General features: G+C 42.1%; 1 protein-coding gene across 9 annotated transcripts in view; it reads left to right on the top strand.

The window, feature by feature from the left end:
* Positions 1 to 20,319, top strand: part of Hmbox1 (homeobox containing 1) — a 135,728-nt gene that overhangs the window by 94,797 nt on the left and 20,612 nt on the right. For all 9 annotated transcript variants that reach the window (XM_051160709.1, XM_051160705.1, XM_051160707.1 and 6 more), the window contains exons 5-6: positions 767 to 877; positions 11,306 to 11,459. In XM_051160709.1, coding sequence (XP_051016666.1) covers positions 767 to 877; positions 11,306 to 11,459 — 265 coding nt within the window. The remainder of the gene's footprint in view (positions 1 to 766; positions 878 to 11,305; positions 11,460 to 20,319) is intronic.

Genomic DNA, 20,319 nt, shown 5'->3' with positions numbered 1-20,319 from the left:
TGAATGATCTTTTGGAAATGCCTTATGGGTTTTTTTTTTTTTTTTTTTTTTTTTTTTTTTTTTTTTTGGGAACATTCTTTTGACTTGCATATGTGTGAGTCACTCACACCTCAAAGCATTGCTAACAAGAAGCTCTTAGCAATAGCGGAGAACTGTTGTCGTGTAGTCTGTTCTATTTTGACGGGACAGTCATGTCTAGAAACCATTTTTAGTTGCTGAGCTTTCTTCACAGGTCTGTTGTAACCTAAGTCCGCAAGTCGGCTAATTCTCGCTTCTCTCTGCTAATGGAGATGGGTCTAAACACTTAAATGAATTATCAAGTACCCTTATTGAAGCAGATGACCTTTCCTCTCCTAGCCTCTTGACCTTTTTATTAGTGTCAGTACTGAGAAGTAAAACTTGCTGACCAGGTCTTTCTCTCTCCGAGTATCTGTTAAAGCCTCTCATATTCTTAACCAGGCATAGACTGTAGACTTGACAGACAGTGCTACCTGGGATCTCCTCATTATCTCATATCTATGGACTTAGCTTGCAGATTAACTTTAGAAACCACTATAATATCTTTGTTGTTAAAATGTTTTGACTTCTCATAGATAGTTTTTTCACATGTCTAGTCAGCGTGGTCAGGGTAGTGTTAAGGAGTTTCCTCAAGTTATAGCTTCCTCGGTCCTGTACAACAAGCACCGCTAACTAAAACCACCAGAACCCTCATTAACTTGACTGTGATTTCTGTGCCCCACCAAATGCTACTTTTCTTTCTCTGTAGGTATCAGTCAGAGTCGGATCTCTCATTGGCTGTTACAGCAGGGATCAGATCTGAGTGAGCAGAAGAAAAGAGCATTTTACCGATGGTATCAACTTGAGAAGACAAACCCAGGTAAATATTTCTTTTGATTTACTGTGCCTAAAATAAAAAAGCATAGTAATTTCATTGAATCCATGTGCTAATTTGTTCAGAATAATTGCTTCATGCTTTAGTGTTTTTCTTTATGCAAGTAGGCATGTGTAAAATCTGAGCCCTGGTTGTATAATGTTTAGGTTTCTGTTTCCTAGGCTGGCTCACCTCTTCCTCTCAGCTGCCTCTTGGTTTCCAAATTAGGTGACTTTTTAGGCACAGTTTGGAAAAATGGTCATGACATCAGTAGCTGGCCCTCTTTTCTTCAACCAAAGGTACACAAATAAAATTGTACCTTTTTCCATTATTTTTTGAAAAACATTATGTTAAATGGTTTGTATTTAATATTTTTATTGAGTTCATACTGTACCACTTCAGTGATCTTTCCTAATGGTTTTGTGTTTTCAATGCTTGTGACCTAGGTAATAAATATATTTTGGAGTTTTAAGGTAAAGCTGTCCCAGGAGCAGGTCTAGATAAGAAAATAGGGTGAAATCTTAAGGAAAAAGATCACAAAAGTCTTGGTGTCTGGAGTTGCCAAGAATAGGCAATGCTTACTCCAAGGTACTCTTAGTAAGTGATACATGAAAAATACGAAGTCATGAGGAGTGGCTACCTTGGGCTGTACATTACTAGGTCACGGCAGTATAGCATTACCTTTGAGATGCTTCTGCAGTGTCACACCAGTGAAGGGCTGCATGCAGCAGCAATGACCCTGAGCTGCAGATACACAGCACTGCATTGACACGTGTGTTAACTTTTGTTTCTTTGTTTTTCTCAACAATTACTTTCTCAACCCAACAGGCCCTGGAAAGACAAAACAAAACAGACAGTAACATTCTATACAAAGAATTTTCTAGAATCTATTCTCCCGTTTTCTCTTTTGAAGTATCACAGATACACAGACATTTAAAAAGACTAACAGGATATCCAGTTATTTACAGTTATCTTCTTAGAAACAAAGTTGTGAACATTCTTGCCATGTTTGCTAATATTTGTTAAAATTCATTTGTGTGTCCTGTCCTAGTAATGAGGGGAGTTTCCCACATAAGCACCAGTCTCTATTATGATAGGTAAGACAGTGAGCACTTCCACATTCACCTGGTCCTTTATCATGTTTCTCTGTTACAATATGTCTCACACAGCTAGCTAGCTGTCTCCTGCCCCGCCAGCCCACTTCTCCCGTCTCTTTTAACCAGTAGTATCAGTTTCAGGCCAGCAAGTTAGAATGCTTCCCTACATTCTTAAACTGCCCAAACTTTTTATTTCCTAATACCATACATTTTTTAAATCTTGTTGTCTTGTTAGTGTCCCACACTGGAGATTTTCCCAAACCACTTACTGTTACTCTTAAATGATTCAATTATTTCTCTTCTGTATTGCCTACTCAGTGGGGGTCAGAATTAAGGGCTCCATTAGATTCAGGCTGAATGTTTTTGTCAAGAATAGTGCATAGATGTCTTCTGGGGGTCCCTGTCATAGTGCATAGATGTCTTCTGGGGGTCCCTGTCATGGTGCATAAATGTCTTCTGGGGTTCCCTGTCATGGTGCATAGATGTCTTCTGGGGTTCCCTGTCATGGTGCATAGGTGTCTTCTGGGGGTCCCTGTCATGGTGCATAGATGTCTTCTGGGGGTCCCTGTCATGGTGCATAGATGTCTTCTGGGGGTCCCTGTCATGGTGCATAGATGTCCTCTGGGGGTCCCTGTCATGGTGCATAGATGTCTTCTGGGGGTCCCTGTCATGGTGCATAGATGTCTTCTGGGGTTCCCTGTCATGGTGCATAGATGTCTTCTGGGGGTCCCTGTCATGGTGCATAGATGTCTTCTGGGGGTCCCTGTCATGGTGCATAGATGTCTTCTGGGGGTCCCTGTCATGGTGCATAGATGTCTTCTGGGGGTCTCTGTCATGGTGCATAGATGTCTTCTGGGGGTCCCTGTCATGGTGCATAGATGTCTTCTGGGGGTCCCTGTCATGGTACATAGATGTCTTCTGGGGGTCCCTGTCATGGTGCATAGATGTCTTCTGGGGGTCCCTGTCATGGTGCATAGATGTCTTCTCGGGGTCCCTGTCATGGTGCATAGATGTCTTCTGGGGGTCCCTGTCATGGTACATAGATGTCTTCTGGGGGTCCCTGTCATGGTGACATCAATTTACATCGAGTTGCAACAAAAATAAAATGATAGAAAAATGTGTGGTAGATATAGGGAAGAATTAAGTAGGATAAGTACAATTTTCCTGTATATTTTTCTCAATAAAACATTAGGTGAAATTCTATGTGAATAATACGAAGTTTATGTTGCCACCTGCCATAAGGCATTGCCAAGTGGTGGAACTGTTCATGTCTGTATTTGATGGTGCTGATAAGGTGGAGACCAGATCTTTCCTTTGCAATCGTAAGTAGTCTATGTGGCTACTTCTGCTGTGAGGTGGATACTCTGTCCTGGGCTAGGCAGTTTCAGCATTCCTTGAAAATCCTTGCTCAATTAGTTCTTCTTCATCCATCATTCCTTCAACATTTATCAGCTTAAATTTTGTACAGAGAAGAGCTTTCATATTTTCTAACAATGTATAGACATATAAGCAAATCTCTTGGGAAACTGCTTCTATTCTTATTACTGCTACGTGTTCCAAGGCAGCACTGTTCACAGGGGAGATGCAGTGCAAATGACAAGTAGTTTCATATTTTCTAGTAGCCACAATTCAGAAAGAAACTGAAAATTCAGAGTAATGTTGTATGTTAGCACATGTCATTTAAATGTTTAATTTTCAGTTTGGAAATTGAAACTCCCCACGTCCTGCTTATTTCTTGTCCAGATTCTTTAAAATCAGTAGGTATTTTACACTTACAACACAATTTTCAACCCACTACATTTCAGATGTCCAGTTGTCCAGTGATTCAATGTGAGACCAGCACAAGTCTAAGGTATTCTTGAGGCTAAGCCGTCTCCCAACGATGAATTTCCTCTCTTGTGATTCACAGCAAAGCCAGTTACTCAAAACAGTGCTAGTTAGATGGAGAGGGAACGCAACTGTGTTGTGTGCTTCATAGAGTAGCAGAGGCTGATAGCGAGGGTTCAGCTGAGTAAACGAGGAACCGTGTTTACCCCAGCTTGGGGCCTAGGACAGAACTGGCACAGGGACTGACCATGGTTGCTGAGTCTGAATTCCCACACTGGGGTTTTAGGGCTGTACTCCAGCTTGGGGCAGGGTGGAAGCTGTTGACACAGTTATTTCACCAGAACAGGAAAGAGAACTGCAGCAGCACTATTACCTTGGACCCTGAGCTAGGCCCACCCAGCACTGAGACACTGAAGGAAGTTGGGAAGCAGAGCACCCTCAGGAGCCATGGGTAGACACTAACAGCACTCCCTAGGAGCAGCCTTCTGTGCACAGGTGGCGTCTCCTGTGAAGGATGTGTGCCCTGTACATACGTTGCCTTCTCACTGAAGTTGCGTCACTTCCCCTACTTAAGGCCCAGTCTATACTCATTTGCTTCAGTTTTTTTCTCTGTTATAATTTACAAGTAGCTAAAAAAATGTTCAATGTCAAAAGATAGTTCTGCTGTGTTGACAATGGTTGAATATTATCCATTAGTATGTAAGGTTTTCTTTGTCTTTTTACCTTTACTATAAGAGGAAATGTGGCAGAGGATTCTTCCTGGATGTATCAGTGCAGCTTTGACTTTAAAATCGCCTTCGATTTGGTCTAAAGAATGGATGGTATTGTTTCTTCTTCTGTGGGTACTTTGGAATTGCTGTAATCTTTGAATACGGTATGGCACCTAAGAATAGGTTCTTTTCTCTCTGCCTATTAAATAGTTGCTTGGAGTGCCTCATGTTCTTTTTTGCAAGTCACTAGAATCACCTGATTGAGAACTGCAAGAGAATATTGTAAAACTATATAGTTATTTTTAATGTTTTGTGTGAATTATATTTGCATGCAGTGAAACAGCACCCAGAAGTTTAAAATGTAAGATAAGAAACAATACACACTGTATTATTATATCTGCATTCAAGGAATATGCACACACACACAGGCAGTTTATTTCTGTAAGTATGGAAGCTGTCAGGAAGTCTAGCTTAGTAACTGATAAGAACAGCTCTGAGGAGAGGTAAGGGGAGAAATGGGATGACTTCATTATATAACCACTGGGTCTCTATTTGCAGTGCTTGGGGTTGAACCGAGAGCCTTGCATTTTACCATTGAACCATGGCCTATCTGTGGTTTCTGAATTTTAGGCCATGTAGTCTGTGTTTGAAAAATACATATACCATGTAATGAAAGGAGGGAAAGAGGGAGAGGGTAGATATGAAAATCAATTTTGTTCGTGTTAAGAGATGAGCTGCCATGGTTCCTGAGGTGTGGTCCTGCAGCTTGCCTGAAGCAGTTTGTAGAAAATAAGCCATGGGTAGGTTTATTAGGAGGTAGCTTGCTAGAACTGTAACCTTTCCTTTGTCCAGCACCTAGGTTATTAGGAGAAATGTAAATAGCATCATATTTTCCACATCCATTCCAAGAAAAAAAAATGCAAAATTAAGGCAAACCGCAAAAATGAAAAGCTGACTTTTCTGTTCTCTGCTGTAGAACTGTCTGGCAAACAAGCCCAGTGTGTTTGTAGATTTTTTTTTTTCCTTTTTTCTTTTTCTGCCTACATTAAAGGACTTCTGGTTACATTTCTCCAGTAAAATTCTCCTTTCAGCCTCCTGCTTCTAGATCCATTCAGATTATTTATTTATTCATTCATTCTCATTCTCACCCCCCCTCCCTTTCTCTCTCCCTCTCTCCAAGATTCTCTTTATATGATCTCAGCAAGGAAAAATGGGGTTATTTGTATTGATAACCAGATAGCTATAGACATAATTTTCTGATAAACAGACCCATCATCAGAATTTCCCAGCACATCCCAAAGCCTGCTGAGACTTATAAATAAAACAAGTTGATGGAAACTGATCACATGCACTTTATCTTGTTTCTTATGACAACATTTACAAGAAAATGGCCTGTTTTCTTAGAGAACCAAGTACTAAATTCAGTGTGTTTGATGTAAAAAAAATTCCTTAGTAATTCAAGTTAAGCCCCATAGTCTTTTCTTTGGTCTGATCCAACCGTTACTGCAGTAGGAAGGCTGGGCCCCCGCGGGCTCATGACACTGACCCTGCAGACTTTGCATTAAACAGAGCCAGGCGGGAGGCTTGTGTGTAGAGCGAAGTCAATGTGCAGATCAGAAGAACACTTGCTCTTTGCATATAGCATGGCAGCACTCTGGGAAGCGGGCGTGCGACACTAGAGGAGATGAGAAGCTGTTTTCTGCTTCTGTGACTAAAGTGCTAACAGCCTTTTTTACTAGCTGATTGATGGGGCTCACCCAGTTCTAATCCTGTACATAGGATAATCATTATCTACAGAAGAACAGTCACTGAAAACCTAAAATCTATTAGCAAATTTTGAGTCTTTTTTTCTCATTGGTTGAGATTTGTCAAAAGATAGTGCACAATTTTGTTTTAATGTGAACTCAGGTGTACAATGTGGAAACATTACTGTAAAGAAGTAACACATAGTGAGAGTACCTAGGCCTTTCACCAGCCCAGAGTTGCTGTGTTGCTGCAGGCTTGTCTTCACTATTCCTGCGTTCTAGTTTCTATGCATTGTCCTGTCAAAGTCTGTAATATTAATCCTATTGTATATTTCACTGCTCCCTGTCTATCTGAACCAAAACAAGATAGACTGGGCTTATTAGAAGAAATCTGTATTCATTCAAGAATGCTATCTTCCTTCCTTCCTTCCCCTCTTTCTTTCTTTTATTTTTGTGTGTGTATGTGTGTGTGCCTACACATACATGTATGTGGGCATCTGGGGGGTCTGAGGTTGATGTCAAGATCATCCACAAAACTGGGTGGTTACACACCTTTAATCTCAGCACTTGGGAGGCAGAGGCAGATGGCTCTCCAGGACAGCCGAGGTTACACAGAGCTCCCCTGCCTCAGGGGGTGTGGAATCATCCACAGTCTTGCTTACATCTTCCTTACTGAGGCAGGGTCCGTCAGCCTCACCGAGAGCTCGCTGATAGGGCTAGTTTGCTTCCCCGCTTGCTCTGGAGAGTGCCAACTCCACATTCCCAGGCTGGGCTGCAGGTAGCTAGCTACTATGCCTGCTATTCGGAATGACTGCTGCATCGAAAAAGAAATGTAACAAGGGGGGAAACTCAAAATTAATGTTTCTTTAAGCAATGAAGAATATTTATAGATTTATATACAGTTTCAGCCTTCTGTTTATAAATAATCTTGATTTATTTCAAAGTCACCAGGTCACTACTTCCTTCTCTCAGTTTTATCCTCGCTTTTCTTCATTTCTTCTTTTTCCTTCCTTCTCACCAATTTTATTTTAATCTAAATTCCTTTCTTACAGGAAGTCTAGACAATGCAGAGTATTTTTAAATGATTGGTACTATTAACAGTAAAGCCCAATGCCAAGAAAGGCCTTCTATTGTGCTTGGTTGTCCACTTCCCTTACTTTCTCAGGGTTGTGCTCTCTATTATTTGCATGCCAGGACCACACTGCCTGCCTAAGAGAACACACCACGGTTCTCGCAGCCCACGTTGGTGCTCCCTGATCTTTGTTCTCTTCTCCCCATCCCCTCTTCTCTGAAACTCTATCCCTTCACCAGGGCAAGCCTGGGGAAAGAGAACCCATGGCCTTTTTATACGGTTTCTGCCTTCACCGTGGCTAACTGTGATTTAGTAAGCTTGGTGGTTTTAGACATTTTCTTTCTGGGACAAAATTTGTACAATTCTAATTAGGTAGACGCTTACCCTAGACTTTTGCTGTGCTGTAGTCCTTTCTTGCTTTGGAAAAATAGGAAGACTTTTGAGGCCCAGGTTATTTTTATAAAAGAATCTTATGTATGTATGTATGTATGTATGTATGTATGTTCTGTACTATGTATGTATGTGGATAAGTGTTTTGCCTGCATGTATGTCTGTGCACTGTTTGCTAGCCTGGTGCCTGCAGAGGCCAGAAGAGGCAATCAGATCTCCTGGAACTGAAGTTACCGACAGTTGTGAGCTGCCTGGGTGCTCTGCAAGGGTGACCAGTGCTCTTAACTGCTGAGTCCATGAACCCTTTTCTTAATATAAAAGATTCAAACTCACTGATGATAATGGAGGAGATTTAAATTTACTGGCTTTGATACAAAAGATTCATACACATTAGCTGTATGGAAAAGGCTTACAAACTTAACTATACATAAATTAAGATTTTAATATGCCATAAAGATACAGCAAATGACAAGTGAAAAAATAATTACAGCTATGTGACTAATAATTGATGTTGCAGTTCCACTTAGTTAAAATCTATAGCTCAATAGAAAAAGGACCAGAGCCGGGCGTGGTGGCACACGGCTCCAGCAGTCAGGAGGCCTGGTCTACAAAGTGAGTCCAGGACAGCCAGGGCTACACAGAGAAACCCTGTCTCAAAAAAATGAGAGAAAGGGGGCAGGCAAAGAGAGAGGAAGGAAGAGAGGGGAGAAAAGAGAGAGAAGGAGAGGCGGGGGAGGCGGAGAGAGAACCAGAAACTAATAAAATACAAATAGTCAATAAATAGAAAAGGTGCTCATTTCTACTATTCATAAGGTATTTTATTTTAAAGGAATCTTTTTTTTTTCTGGCCAAATTAGTACATTATGCTTAGTGTTTGGGAGGATGTGATGAAATCGCAACTGGAGATGGTTGTGATGACTCATATTAAGTATCTGCTGTCGTACAAACCATGCCACATTTTTGCAGCAAAGATTTATTTTCTGTTTCTATAGACCAGGAATCCAGGAGCGATATCTGCATGAGCTTTTAGTCAAGCTGTCCGTTAGGGCTGCAGTCACTGGCACTGGATGGTTCACTTGCAAGGCCACTCACATGGCTATTCCTGTTCCTGTGCCTGTTCCTTACTGCCTCATGGCCAGAGACAGCAATTCCTCAAGAGTCCCATCATCTACTTTCACCTAGCAACTCCAAGCAAGTGACCTGAAAATACAAGATGCTCTAGTGTTTCATTCTGGACGAGATATGCTCTCCCTGCCGCATGCTGTTGATCGTACAGTCTAGCCATAAGTACAGAATGGGAAAGCACTACACAGAGGCATAGCTACCATGAGCTTCGAGCCCAGCTACCAACATGCCTCTGTTGGGACTATATGTCTGGGCATTTATTCCTCTCTGTCAGATGGGTAGAGAAGTATCCACATGATGTGTCCACTGTGGCTTAAGTGTACAAGGTAGCTGACTCCCTGCACTGCCTGGCACTCAGGTAGAATGGCAGAAGTACCTGGAGATCAGGGGAACATCTTTCATTCTATGCAGCCTTTCTACATGGATAGCATGTGGGGCTGATCTGACTTCTTAAAGGACAGCTGAGCCAGCATCACAGGAGACACAGAGAGGAGGTACAACGCTCCCTATGATCTAGCTTTGGGCTTTCTCCATGTCATAGGACCTGCCCAGATCTAAGCACGGCTTACAGTGAAGGTCCGTCTTCAGGCTTGCCCTGGGCAGTTACGGTTGTGAGAGACTGATGACCTGTTGTAAGGCAGAAATGCATATAAAAAGAAAATTTTATGCTGGATTTATTTTGAACATAAAATTAATGAAATTTGGGTATGGACTGGCTGTATAATATGTGAGGGTAGAAATAGAAATTAAAGATGAGATGAATCTGAGATGTTTAGCTTATGAGTTGAAGAAGAAATTTACTAATAAGGGAGCGGCAGAAAGTCAGTATGTTTGAAAAGAAAAATCTAGATTGCTTAAACCATTGGTCTCCATCCAAGGAAATACAAATAAAGATGCTGCCTTTAGGAACGGGTTTTAGCTTGGCCCACTGAGCATACCTGTATTTCCAGGTACTTGGGATGCTAAAGCCGGAGGAAGTGTTGTGCCAGCAGTTAAAGGCCAGCCTAAACAATATAGTACAGCCCTAACTCAGAAAGGGTTGGGGTGCATGCATTAAAACAGACATTATTTATGGTGCTACTTGATGATATGATAGAAAATAGTTTCTCTTATGAAGAAACATGTATTCATTGTGAGACTAACATGTATTCATATGTACATAAACCCCTTGAATTTTTAACCTGCCTTTCTATGGCTTTATTAAGAATTAAGAATTTTGATTAGCCAGACATGGTGGAACACGCCCGTACTTCCAGTACTTGAGAGGCGGAGGAGGAGGAGTCCTGGGTTACCTTACTTCTTGTCTCCAACGAACGAACGAATGAAAGAGAAGGAAGGAAGGAAAGAAGGAGTTTAGATTAAACCAGTCAGGGGACTTCTTGAAGACTTTAATTAGAAGGGTGATATAACTAATTGTGTTTGGGAAAGATGAATTTAGCAGGGCAAGTAGTGAAAGAGGAGCAGGAAGCAGAGCCCTCTGTGGAAGCATGCCAAGCTCTGTTCAGATCTATGAGCTAAGTCCACGGACGCCTGAGACAATGTGGCTTCTCTGGTTTGAATCTAGTCTAATAAATCGAGAATTGGTGAATTATAACTGGTTGCTGCTGTTTGAGAAAAACTAGTCTAAATTAGTGAACTCTCTCAGAGTGAAGTTGTTATGGTTGAAAGGTGAAAGAATATGGTATTATTAGTAGGTACAAGAAGTATAGACACTGGATCCTGCTCACTAAAGGCTTGTGAAATGCTATCTTTTCTTTGCTGCTGTATTTGGCATTTTTCTTTTTGAGACAGAGTCTCATGTAGCTGAGGCTAGCCTTAACTCTTTTCCTCCTGCCTCTGACTTCCAAGGGGTGGGATTCCAGATGTGTGCCATATCTGGCCTAGTATAGTGATTTCAAAAGAGGCTTAGCAGGGAAAAGTCCAGTGCTTCCTATAAAGAGGTGGGTCTCATGTTTTATGTGACATGCGTTAAGGAAACAGTGGACACGTGAAGGCTGATGGGAAGGTGACAGTTAAGACGACTCTCACAGCCTTCCTTTTGAAGGAAGAAGCTTTTACCTCTTCAGGTTTTTTCTTTGTCGTTTTTAATTTTATGTGTATGGGTGTTTTGCTTGCTTGTATGTCTGTGAATCAAATGTGTACAGAGCCAGCAGAGGCCAGAAGAGGACATTGGATCCCCTGGAACTGGCATTACAGATGGCTGTTAGCTGCCATCTAGGTGCTGGGCATTGAACCCAAGTCCTCTGGAAGAGGAATCATTCCTCATAACCACTAAGCCAGCTCATTGATCTTGTTTTTAAAAGTAAAAATATTAAATATTGCCCTTCAAGTTTTTTTGGACAAAGAAAAGCTTATACTCAGATCTCATTGTCTTGTTTTCATGGTGTCTTTGTAATACTGATTTGTTGGTTTTTTTTAATCACAAGATATTTACTAAAAAAAAAAAAAAAAAATGTCATTCATTCCAGGGGCTACGTTAAGCATGAGGCCTGCCCCCATTCCAGTAGAGGACCCTGAATGGAGACAAACGCCTCCTCCGGTCTCCGCCACACCTGGGACCTTCCGACTCCGGCGAGGGAGCAGATTTACCTGGAGAAAGGAGTGCCTGGCTGTCATGGAAAGGTGCGTCTCCTGCTCCTGCGAGACACTTCCCAGACCAGTTTCATGTCCCGCAGACAATTTGAGGTCGAGATTGTAGTTCTACAAGTATCATGGAAAACGAGAACTGCTGTATTGTTGATAAGAGAACTCACTGAGCTGCAGTTAGCGTCTGTCAGCTTATTTTACATACATGCAATTTAATCTTGTCCTCCACAGTGTAAAAGTCTTTAGCGTTAATATTTTTTAGGGGTTTTGTTGTTGTTGCTGTTGTTGTTTTTGAGACAGGGTTTCTTTGTGTAGCTCTGGCTGTCATGGAATTTACTTTGTAGACGAGGCTAGCCTCAAACTCAAAGAGATCCTCCTGCCTCTGCCTCCCTAGTGCTGGGATTAAAGGCATGTGCCATCACCACCCAGCCTAGAGTTAATATTTTTAAATGTATAGCCTATGTTATTTTGGAAAATCTCTTCGAAGTCTTTATTTTCTAAAGTGTTGACTGTAAAGGAGAGCACCAAGACTCCCCTTCTGCAGAAGAGAGATGAGCTCAGTGCACAGATTCCCAAAGGTTAAAAATAAATTTAACAGAATCTGATCCATGTCGGTTTCAGTACTTTTGACAGCCTCATTGTCCCCATCTGACATGGTGTAACTACACACTTAAAACACATTGCTCTATTTAGTATATAGTCTAAGTAGAATTGTCCTCTAAGTACCCCCACACACACACACGCACACAGCATACGTGACATCTACAGTAGTCTGATTTCATGGAAAGGTTGATGGCAGCAGGGTCATTCTTATCTAGTCTGTCACTAGTGTGGCATCCTGGACAGAACACATTTGCAGACTCACAAGTCTCAAAAACCCGATCAGGCTCAGATCAAGTCAGAGACCAAAACTGTATTTTCTTTGTCTTTAAGATGGAATTGTCAGTAGGCAGCACTGCTGTCCAGGACGTTTGCCATCTGTCTTTCACCTACTTCATTGCTGCTTCCCAGCACATTGACATCACTAGCTGAAAGAGGACATGCTTCACAGTGTTTTGAAGTTCAGGTGTTGTCAGTTACCCACCACTGTGAGATGCTCTCCTCACTCTGCCTGTAATGTCAGCTACCCACCGCTGTGAGGTGCTCTCCTCCTTCTGTAATGAACCTGTGTCTTCCTGACTAACTGAAGGGAAGGGGAAACTTCAGTGTTCGAAGATCTGAACTCCTCCATTTTCCTCATCTGCTAAGTTTGGTTCTTTCTGAAAGTTTGTTTCACATTTTCCACATAGCACATAGAAATGAAAATAATGCCTAACTATTCCCTCTGGGTAACAAAATAAATGTGTGCCTGTGGTGGGTTTTAATTATACTAATAATACAATCAGTTAAATTTTCACTGAGATACCAAAGTACATTTTATCATATAAAGTCAGTATGAGAAACGGTTAAACATTGAGACCATGGGAATCAAACCTAAGGCTCAGAGACTGGGTTTCCCTTTACTTCCGAATTTTTCTTCCATAGAATCACACTGACTAAATCTTAGCCAAAAGGATGTACAACATTTTATCTTTTTGTAAGGTTCCTATTTAGTTCTAACATATTGTTAGCCTTAATTATAATTAATACCTTCACCCTGGAATTCGATTTCTCCGGCTTCATTTCATCGTACCCGGCACAGCTAAAGAGGGTGCAGCCCAGGCCTGGCTTCTCAGAAATGGTGAATGCCTTTCAAAGCACCCAGTAGCAATTGTCTAGATGATCTGCATCCTCCAAAAATGGAGCTTTGTATTCTCAGAAGTGCAGCGTGAAATCACCTGGCCTTAGAGTAGCATCATGCTTTTTGGCATAGACTGGATGTTTGACTAAGTACATACACCCAGCCAAGTAAGCCTTATTCAGACACATTAGCATAGGATAAAAGTCCAAAACTATTCCATTCCTCACTCCATACAGCAAGATAAATTTCAAATCAATTAGAGAAGTGAATTCATATACATAAAAGAAAACACGCTGTACTTTAGTGTCCTGGAAATGGGAGAAACATTTCCTAACTGAATCTCATAATCCAAAAGCAGAAAGGAAATGATGGATAAACATAAGTGGAAAGGGCTTCTGGGTAAAACTAAGCAAACAGAAAGGTATCACCCTCACATGCAGAGAGTTTATAAACAAGGTAAGACCAACAGCTCTACGGAAAGATGGGATGGACTAAAGGGACTAGTACAGAAATAATGCAGTCGTTATTCTCACTTGTTCTGGCTTTCCATGAGACAGTCTCACTCTAGCCCTGGCTAGCTTTCAGCTCACGGCAGTCCTCCTGTACCAGCCTCCAGATGTAAACCACTGCATCCCAGGCGGATGCTTATGTTGAATCAAGAGTGATTCAAATTAAAACTCCATTGAGATGCCCTTCTTCACCTGTCACACAGGCAACAATTGCAAAGTTTTCTCCTGATCAGACTCCAGAGAAATGGTGTTCTCATCCATTGCTGTGGAAATGCAAAATGAAGCAGCTTCCATGGAAGAGAGCTAGGCAATGTCAGGGCAGTTACTTACGTTTGCCATTTAGATCAGCATTCCTGTTTTTAGAAAATTGTCTCAAAGATGTACTGACAGAAACACAAAAAGAACACTGTAATATAGTATCAGAATACTGACAACAGCCTGAATGTCTTCAGTAGTTGTCTGGATAAATAAGTATAAAAAAGAAAAAGGCCATTGAGATGGCTCAGCAGGTAAACCATGGGCTGTGAAGCCTGGCATCCTGAGTTCAATCCCTGCGACCCACATAAAGATGAAAGGAAAGCAACATCTCCACAAAGTTGTCATATGGCCTCCACACATAAGTGCATATGCACTTAAAAACAAAAACAAAACAAAACAAAGAAAGCTTTGTTAAGAAAGAGATCACTTGTTCATAGCCTTAACTATATCTAAAGTCATACAACTGTCACTTTTATAAGGTTGTTATTGTGCCCCCAGAACCTTGGGATCTAACAGAAGTCACTGTCCTTTTCTCCCATCCCTTTTTAATTCTGTGGAACCATTAGTCTATGTATAAATTGGTCTGCGCTGTATATTATAATATTACAACCTGGGCTGTAGTAAGGCAGTTAGAATAACCTGTGCCTGAGTGGTGAGGGCCTAACGGTAGTAAAGAGACAAAAGGATAAGCTGTAGATAGAGCGTAGCTATCAGCAAAGAGCTTGAGGAGACACAATATAACCAGCTGTGGGCTGAGCGTGGGAATGACAGCAGCAGAGAGCACAAAAGGAGCTTGCCGAGGGGCAGGACATTCACTGAGGAGACAGCGTTTGAACCACGAGAAAATTGATTGGCCTTGGAAAAATCATTCTGCAGCCCTAGACTCCAGTTCTTATGCTTATAAAATGAAGATTTAAGTGTCATGATGGAGTAAAAGCAGATAAGCTTCAGACTTAGACAGGGTTTGACCCCAGCCCCACCCAACCCTTTTATGTGACTAGGTGGGCACTTAGGACCTCGGTAAGTCGAGATGTGAGAGTTGATGGAGATGACACATGTGGCAAAGTAGTTACTGTTGAGAGTGTTTGTTTTCAGAGTGAGCCTGTGCCAGCAGTGGGTATGAAGTTACCGGAGATGACTCTAGAAAGATGTCCTGGCCCTGGCAATGGGAAAACCATCAGTAAATTATCAGTAAGCTATCAGCGAGCGTAAGGTATGGGGGCAGGTTTGTCTGGTTACATCTTTCAACTTACACAGTTTCTGCTTTTTTCCCTGCAGCTGATTGTAGCTAGGGAAGAAAACTTAAAACCCTGCTGCTGTACCTCATTCTAAATTCATGACCACAAACCTCAAGTAGATCTTTAATTCTGTCGGGTACTCATACATGTCTTCCTTGCTTGCCCTTTCCTCTCTCTTAAAATTATCTTACACTTTGTTTTCTCTCTGAAAATTCAGCCTCTTCTTGTGGTGACCTTGCTTGACATTTGAGTGAGAAGAATAAAACACAGGAGAGTGTCCACAAACCATGCCCTGTTGCCATGTGCGTGCACGTGCAGAGGCATGCACGTGTGCAGTTTTCCATACCTTACACACACTAAGCACCTCAGTGATGTCTTTTCTCCAGTCCTCATCACAGTGTTTGCTTATAGTAGATGGTCATTATTCTCTCTCTCTCTCTCTCTCTCTCTCTCTCTCTCTCTCTCTCTCTCTCTCTCTCTCTCTCTCACACACACACACACACACACACACACAGACACCAACATGTTAATGTCACTTTTTTTTCCCTTTGCTGACCTTACTGCATTCTCTGTCCTGTGTGCTTGATTTTTCTAACACCAACCCCCAGAAATATTGACTATTACAAGGGGAAATACTATGTGGTTCTATTTATAGAAAATATCTAGAATAATCAAATGTGTAGAAAAAGAACATACTTAGAATTTTCCCAGATTGGGGAAGATAAGAGTTGAGCTAGGAAACAGCTGAGCAGCACATTGCTTTCATGAACATACCAAAAGCACGTTTCAGATATGTAAAGCACTCCACATAAATGTGCATAGAAAGGGAAGGCATTGTTTAGTACGCCATTAGGAGCATCCCCTGTTTACCCTCCACATTTGATCCGTGCTCTGGTCCTTTCCCAAATGAGGCTACCAAGGCTCAAGGGGGCTGGGTGACTTCCTAAGGCTACAAATCCAGGCAACAGCTGAGCTCCATGTGTCTCTCTCCAGTACTAATTGTGTATGAGTCCTGTTGCTTGAGACAAAAGCCATTTTCTTCTGGGTATATACCAATTGCTCTTAGCACATGAGTGGGTCCTTGGTTGGCTCAAGTCTTATGCCCCTGGATTAACGTCTCTTTCCGTCTTCTCTCTGGTTAAGAACATATAAGGGTTTTAATAGGGAAAAGATGCAACACAAATGCTAAGAATATAATTGATGCTGGACCACAGGGACACGATGGATCACAGGTTCATTCTGTTTGTATCGCTTGGTCTTGTTTCCTATTTAGAACAGTATTTGTTGTTTTTAAAAAGATCTGGCTATTTTAATAGAGTTTAGAGATGCATTATTGGCTAATCTTTGCTCAGTTACTCCTTAAACTTTTGCTGAGTATTAGCACTAAGCTAGGCTTGCCTCAGTGGGCTATATATCCGCAAGATGGAAAATGTTAACTGTCTTGTACACTTGTAAGACCTATAACTGCAGATAGTGTGAGACGGAAACTAGGACTTCAGAAACTTCCCCCTTTCCCCGTCCAGGTTGTCCCCTGCCTTATGGTAGTGAGGCAGTGTCTGGAAGTGAGACTAGAAACAGCTCTCAGTGGAAGAAGAGGGTCATGAGCAGCTAGACTTGAGCTCTGGAGGCTTCCAGTGTAGAAGCCAGGCCCCGGTATACTCTCTCTGTGCACCTTTCAGGCTCTGGCCACGGTGCTCCTTTAGCTGTGGGAACAGGTCTGGGGCTGGAGAATGAGACCTGGCTGGTGCTCCTGCCCCAGTTTCATCGCAAGGAAAGAAGATAAAGAAGCTTCTATACCGCGCTGCAGGCTCTTTGGCTTAGTTAAGAAAGATGGGGAGAAAGCATCAATTTTGGGGAAGCCTTGACCAAACTCAGGAATAAATGTGAGAGAGCCTGGCAGTGTCAAGTGAATGCAGTGACTACAGTGGCTGTAGCTAGCACCTCTGGAGTCAGATTGGTGTAAGAAAGTCACTTAACTGCTTTTGTTTCTAGTCAAGGGATTGAACGACTATCTGCTTATGTCCAGGAAGATGCAGATGGATGTACCTCTGCTTGTGGAGTTCCTCTGAGTGTTTTCTTGTTCTTACAGAGCAGTTTACCTGTAATGTGTTTTTGTCATGTTCACCTTCTGTAAGTAATAGAAAACAAAATAAAAAACACACCAGTAAACACAGAGCCCTGGAATTATAAGGAAAGTAGGCTTTGTTATTTAGACCTTTGAAATCAGCAAAATAACTTTAAGAAGTTAATAAAAAATGCTCTCCCAGAAGCCAAGGAACCAGCACTAAGAACAAGCTTGGGAGTGAGTGTCTCCTTCCCCCAAAATTCAAGTATCCAAAAATAGGTTCTTAGAAGAACTGCTGTCGTGAGGGAAAATAGCATTGCAGCCACAGTATTATGGCAAACACAAATTAAATCAAAGCTCTAAACTCGGTGTCCCTTCCCTTAACCTGGCATGCGTATAATCTGCATTTGAGACGTGTCTGACACACAGATGCATTTTACACAAATGTATTGTTGCTTCCTGGGAGAATTAGTATGGAAGAGACAAATCGGCTTATAAAGCATGTTTTTAGAATGTTGTTTGAGGGTTCTGTAATTTACTTCCCTTGGTCTTTAGCATTTTGGAATTCTTCCCAGGACAGTTTGTTAGTGCTTGGGTTTTGGTGTCAATCTCGTTCCTGTCCCTTTTTACTTGTAGTTTCCGTGAATTCTTCACTAGGAGGGTCCTGGAGAGCAGCATCTGCAGAGACTAGACTCTGTAGCTGCAGGCTAGCATGGCCTGGGTACCACGAACAAGCCGACTAACCCTGGGGAGCATTCAGCCCTTGAGAATAGGCGCTGTCAGAAGTCTATTTTCCAAAGATGCAATTTTCCTCCATGTCCTGATAATCTGTTAATGCTCCCTTCAGCAATCGGCTTGTGGAGAGGTTCCCTCAATTTCAGTGTTTACAGATGTATAATAATGAAATACCTTGAATGTTACAGTCTGAAAGTGGCACAGAAGTCATTGTTCACTTCCCATTTTGTCTAGATCATTAGAATTACTTCTTTCTTATAAAATGAGAGATGAGAAAACTGCAAACTCACGACTTACTGCTTAGAAAAAAATTGACTCCTCTTATTTTTATTTTTGTCCCTAAAACTTCCATTACAGTCACAAAGAATATTTTGTTTTCTTCTATAATAGTTTGTTCCTGAATTGAGTGAACCTGCTAAAGAAAGTATCTCCCTAACACCCAGATGTCAGAGACAAGTTAGTAGCACTGGGAGAAAAAAAAAAAGCCAGTGTTTTTAGCTCGTTGCATTTAAGTATGATTGCTTTTGGGCAAATGGCTAAGTCAGTAATGGTGAATTTATTAAGTGGAATGCCATAGCAAAGGACAGATATGACTTAGCAAGTTTGAGGACAAATGTAAATGAAATGATGTGAAGCAGAAGATGTGCTTTAATAATGAAGCATAAGGCAAAGCAGAGTCGTGGTGGCACTCAGGGAGCTGAGGCAGGAGGATCACCGAGAGTGTGAAGCCAGACTGAGAAGCACGAGCTCCAGGCTAAGCTGGGCCACTGAATGAGACTGTCTCAGACACAGACAGCAGCTAGAGTAGTGTGGGGTAAAGCAAAAGACGTAAGCATAGAAACATAGACAATAAAACTTACACGATTTGCTTTAAATCTTGAGCTTGTATTTTTGTATTAGTCCTTGTTTTGGTTTTGTATCAGATGATATAGTAATTAAGAACACATACTTTGTTTGTAGGTACCCTTAAGCAAGACACTTGCCGTCAGATGACTGTTACAGTGACAGTGGGGATGGGAGAGGTGGCTCAGCAGTTAAGGGCAGCTCTTCCAGAGGACTGAGGTTCTATTCTCAGCACCCGTGTGGCGGCTCGCAACTGTCTGTAACTCCAGTCCAAGGGAGCCACCCTCTTCTGGCCTTTGCAGCAATGGGCATGCATGTGGTACACAGGCATACACGCAGGCAAAACACCTATACTCATAAAAATAAATGAAAAATTAGGAAGAAAGATCTCTCTGTAAGAGTGGCATGACTATTAAGCATGATCAAAGGCCCCTACCTAGCCTGACAGCCTGAGTTTGATCCCTGTACTCACATAGTGAAAGGAGAGAGGCAACTTACGCAAGTCGACCTCTATGAGCTCCACATGTGCCTCCCCCATAAAATAAATGAATAAAAATTTTAAATAACAATAATAATATATGTTTATAACTTTTAAGGTAATTTTGTTCTATTGAAATTTCTGAAGTTATCACTTCAGCCAGTTAAAGTCTGCTTTTACCTTCCTTTTAAAATGCAAACAATTCAGCCGTAATGTGGCACACCTGTAATCCCCAGCGCTCAGGGAGGCAGAGGCAGGCAGATCTCTTGAGTTCAAGGCCAGCCTCGTCTACAAGGGGATTCCAGGACAACCAGGACCACACAGAGAAAGCCTGTCTCGAAAACCAAAAACAAAATTCAAACACAACATAGTGGTGCCTACTAGTTGTCACATGAGCCCAGAGTTTGAAGCCAGCCTGGGAAACAGACTTTCTCTCTCTCTCTCTCTCTCTCTCTCTCTCTCTCTCTCTCTCTCTCTCTCTCTCTCTCTCTCTCTCTCTCTCCCCCCCCCTCCGGCCCTCCCTCCCTCTCCCTCCCTCCCTCTCCATTCTTCCCTCCCTCCCTCCCTCCCACTCTTTTAGGGATGAAGGGAGAAGAGTCACCATCCACTCTCCTTTGTGGAACACTGCACAGTGCTGAGGCATATTGAAAAGCTCCAGTCCTGTATGAGCAGTAGATGATACGTGGGACCCAGGCTACCCTCACAGGAGAGATTAGCCACCAAGACAGTGGGGGAGACACAGCAGGAACACAGAAGCTGTTTCCTGAGGCTGAGCAGGATGTTTCAGTGGGTTGAGAGGAGGCAGGACATGCCCGTGGCTACAGGAGTGAAGTGTTGTGAGCGTTTGCTCAGTCGGGCTAGAGTGGCTAGTGATCTTGCACCACCAGTCACAAGCTTGGCTTCCTTGGCATTTGACTTGAATTCATGCCACAGTGAGTCCAGAGCATATTCTTTTTTTTTTTTTTTGGTCCGTTTTTTAGTTGTCTGTGCTGCCACTTTCTTCCCACATATAAACGAAGTCGAGTGATTTTGCTTTCTCAGTGCCAGTGA

Source organism: Acomys russatus, chromosome 18, assembly GCF_903995435.1.
Source record: "Acomys russatus chromosome 18, mAcoRus1.1, whole genome shotgun sequence".
NCBI lineage: Eukaryota > Metazoa > Chordata > Mammalia > Rodentia > Muridae > Acomys > Acomys russatus.
The sequence above is the reverse complement of the archived record's forward strand: the minus strand, read 5'-3'. Positions and strand labels throughout refer to the sequence as shown.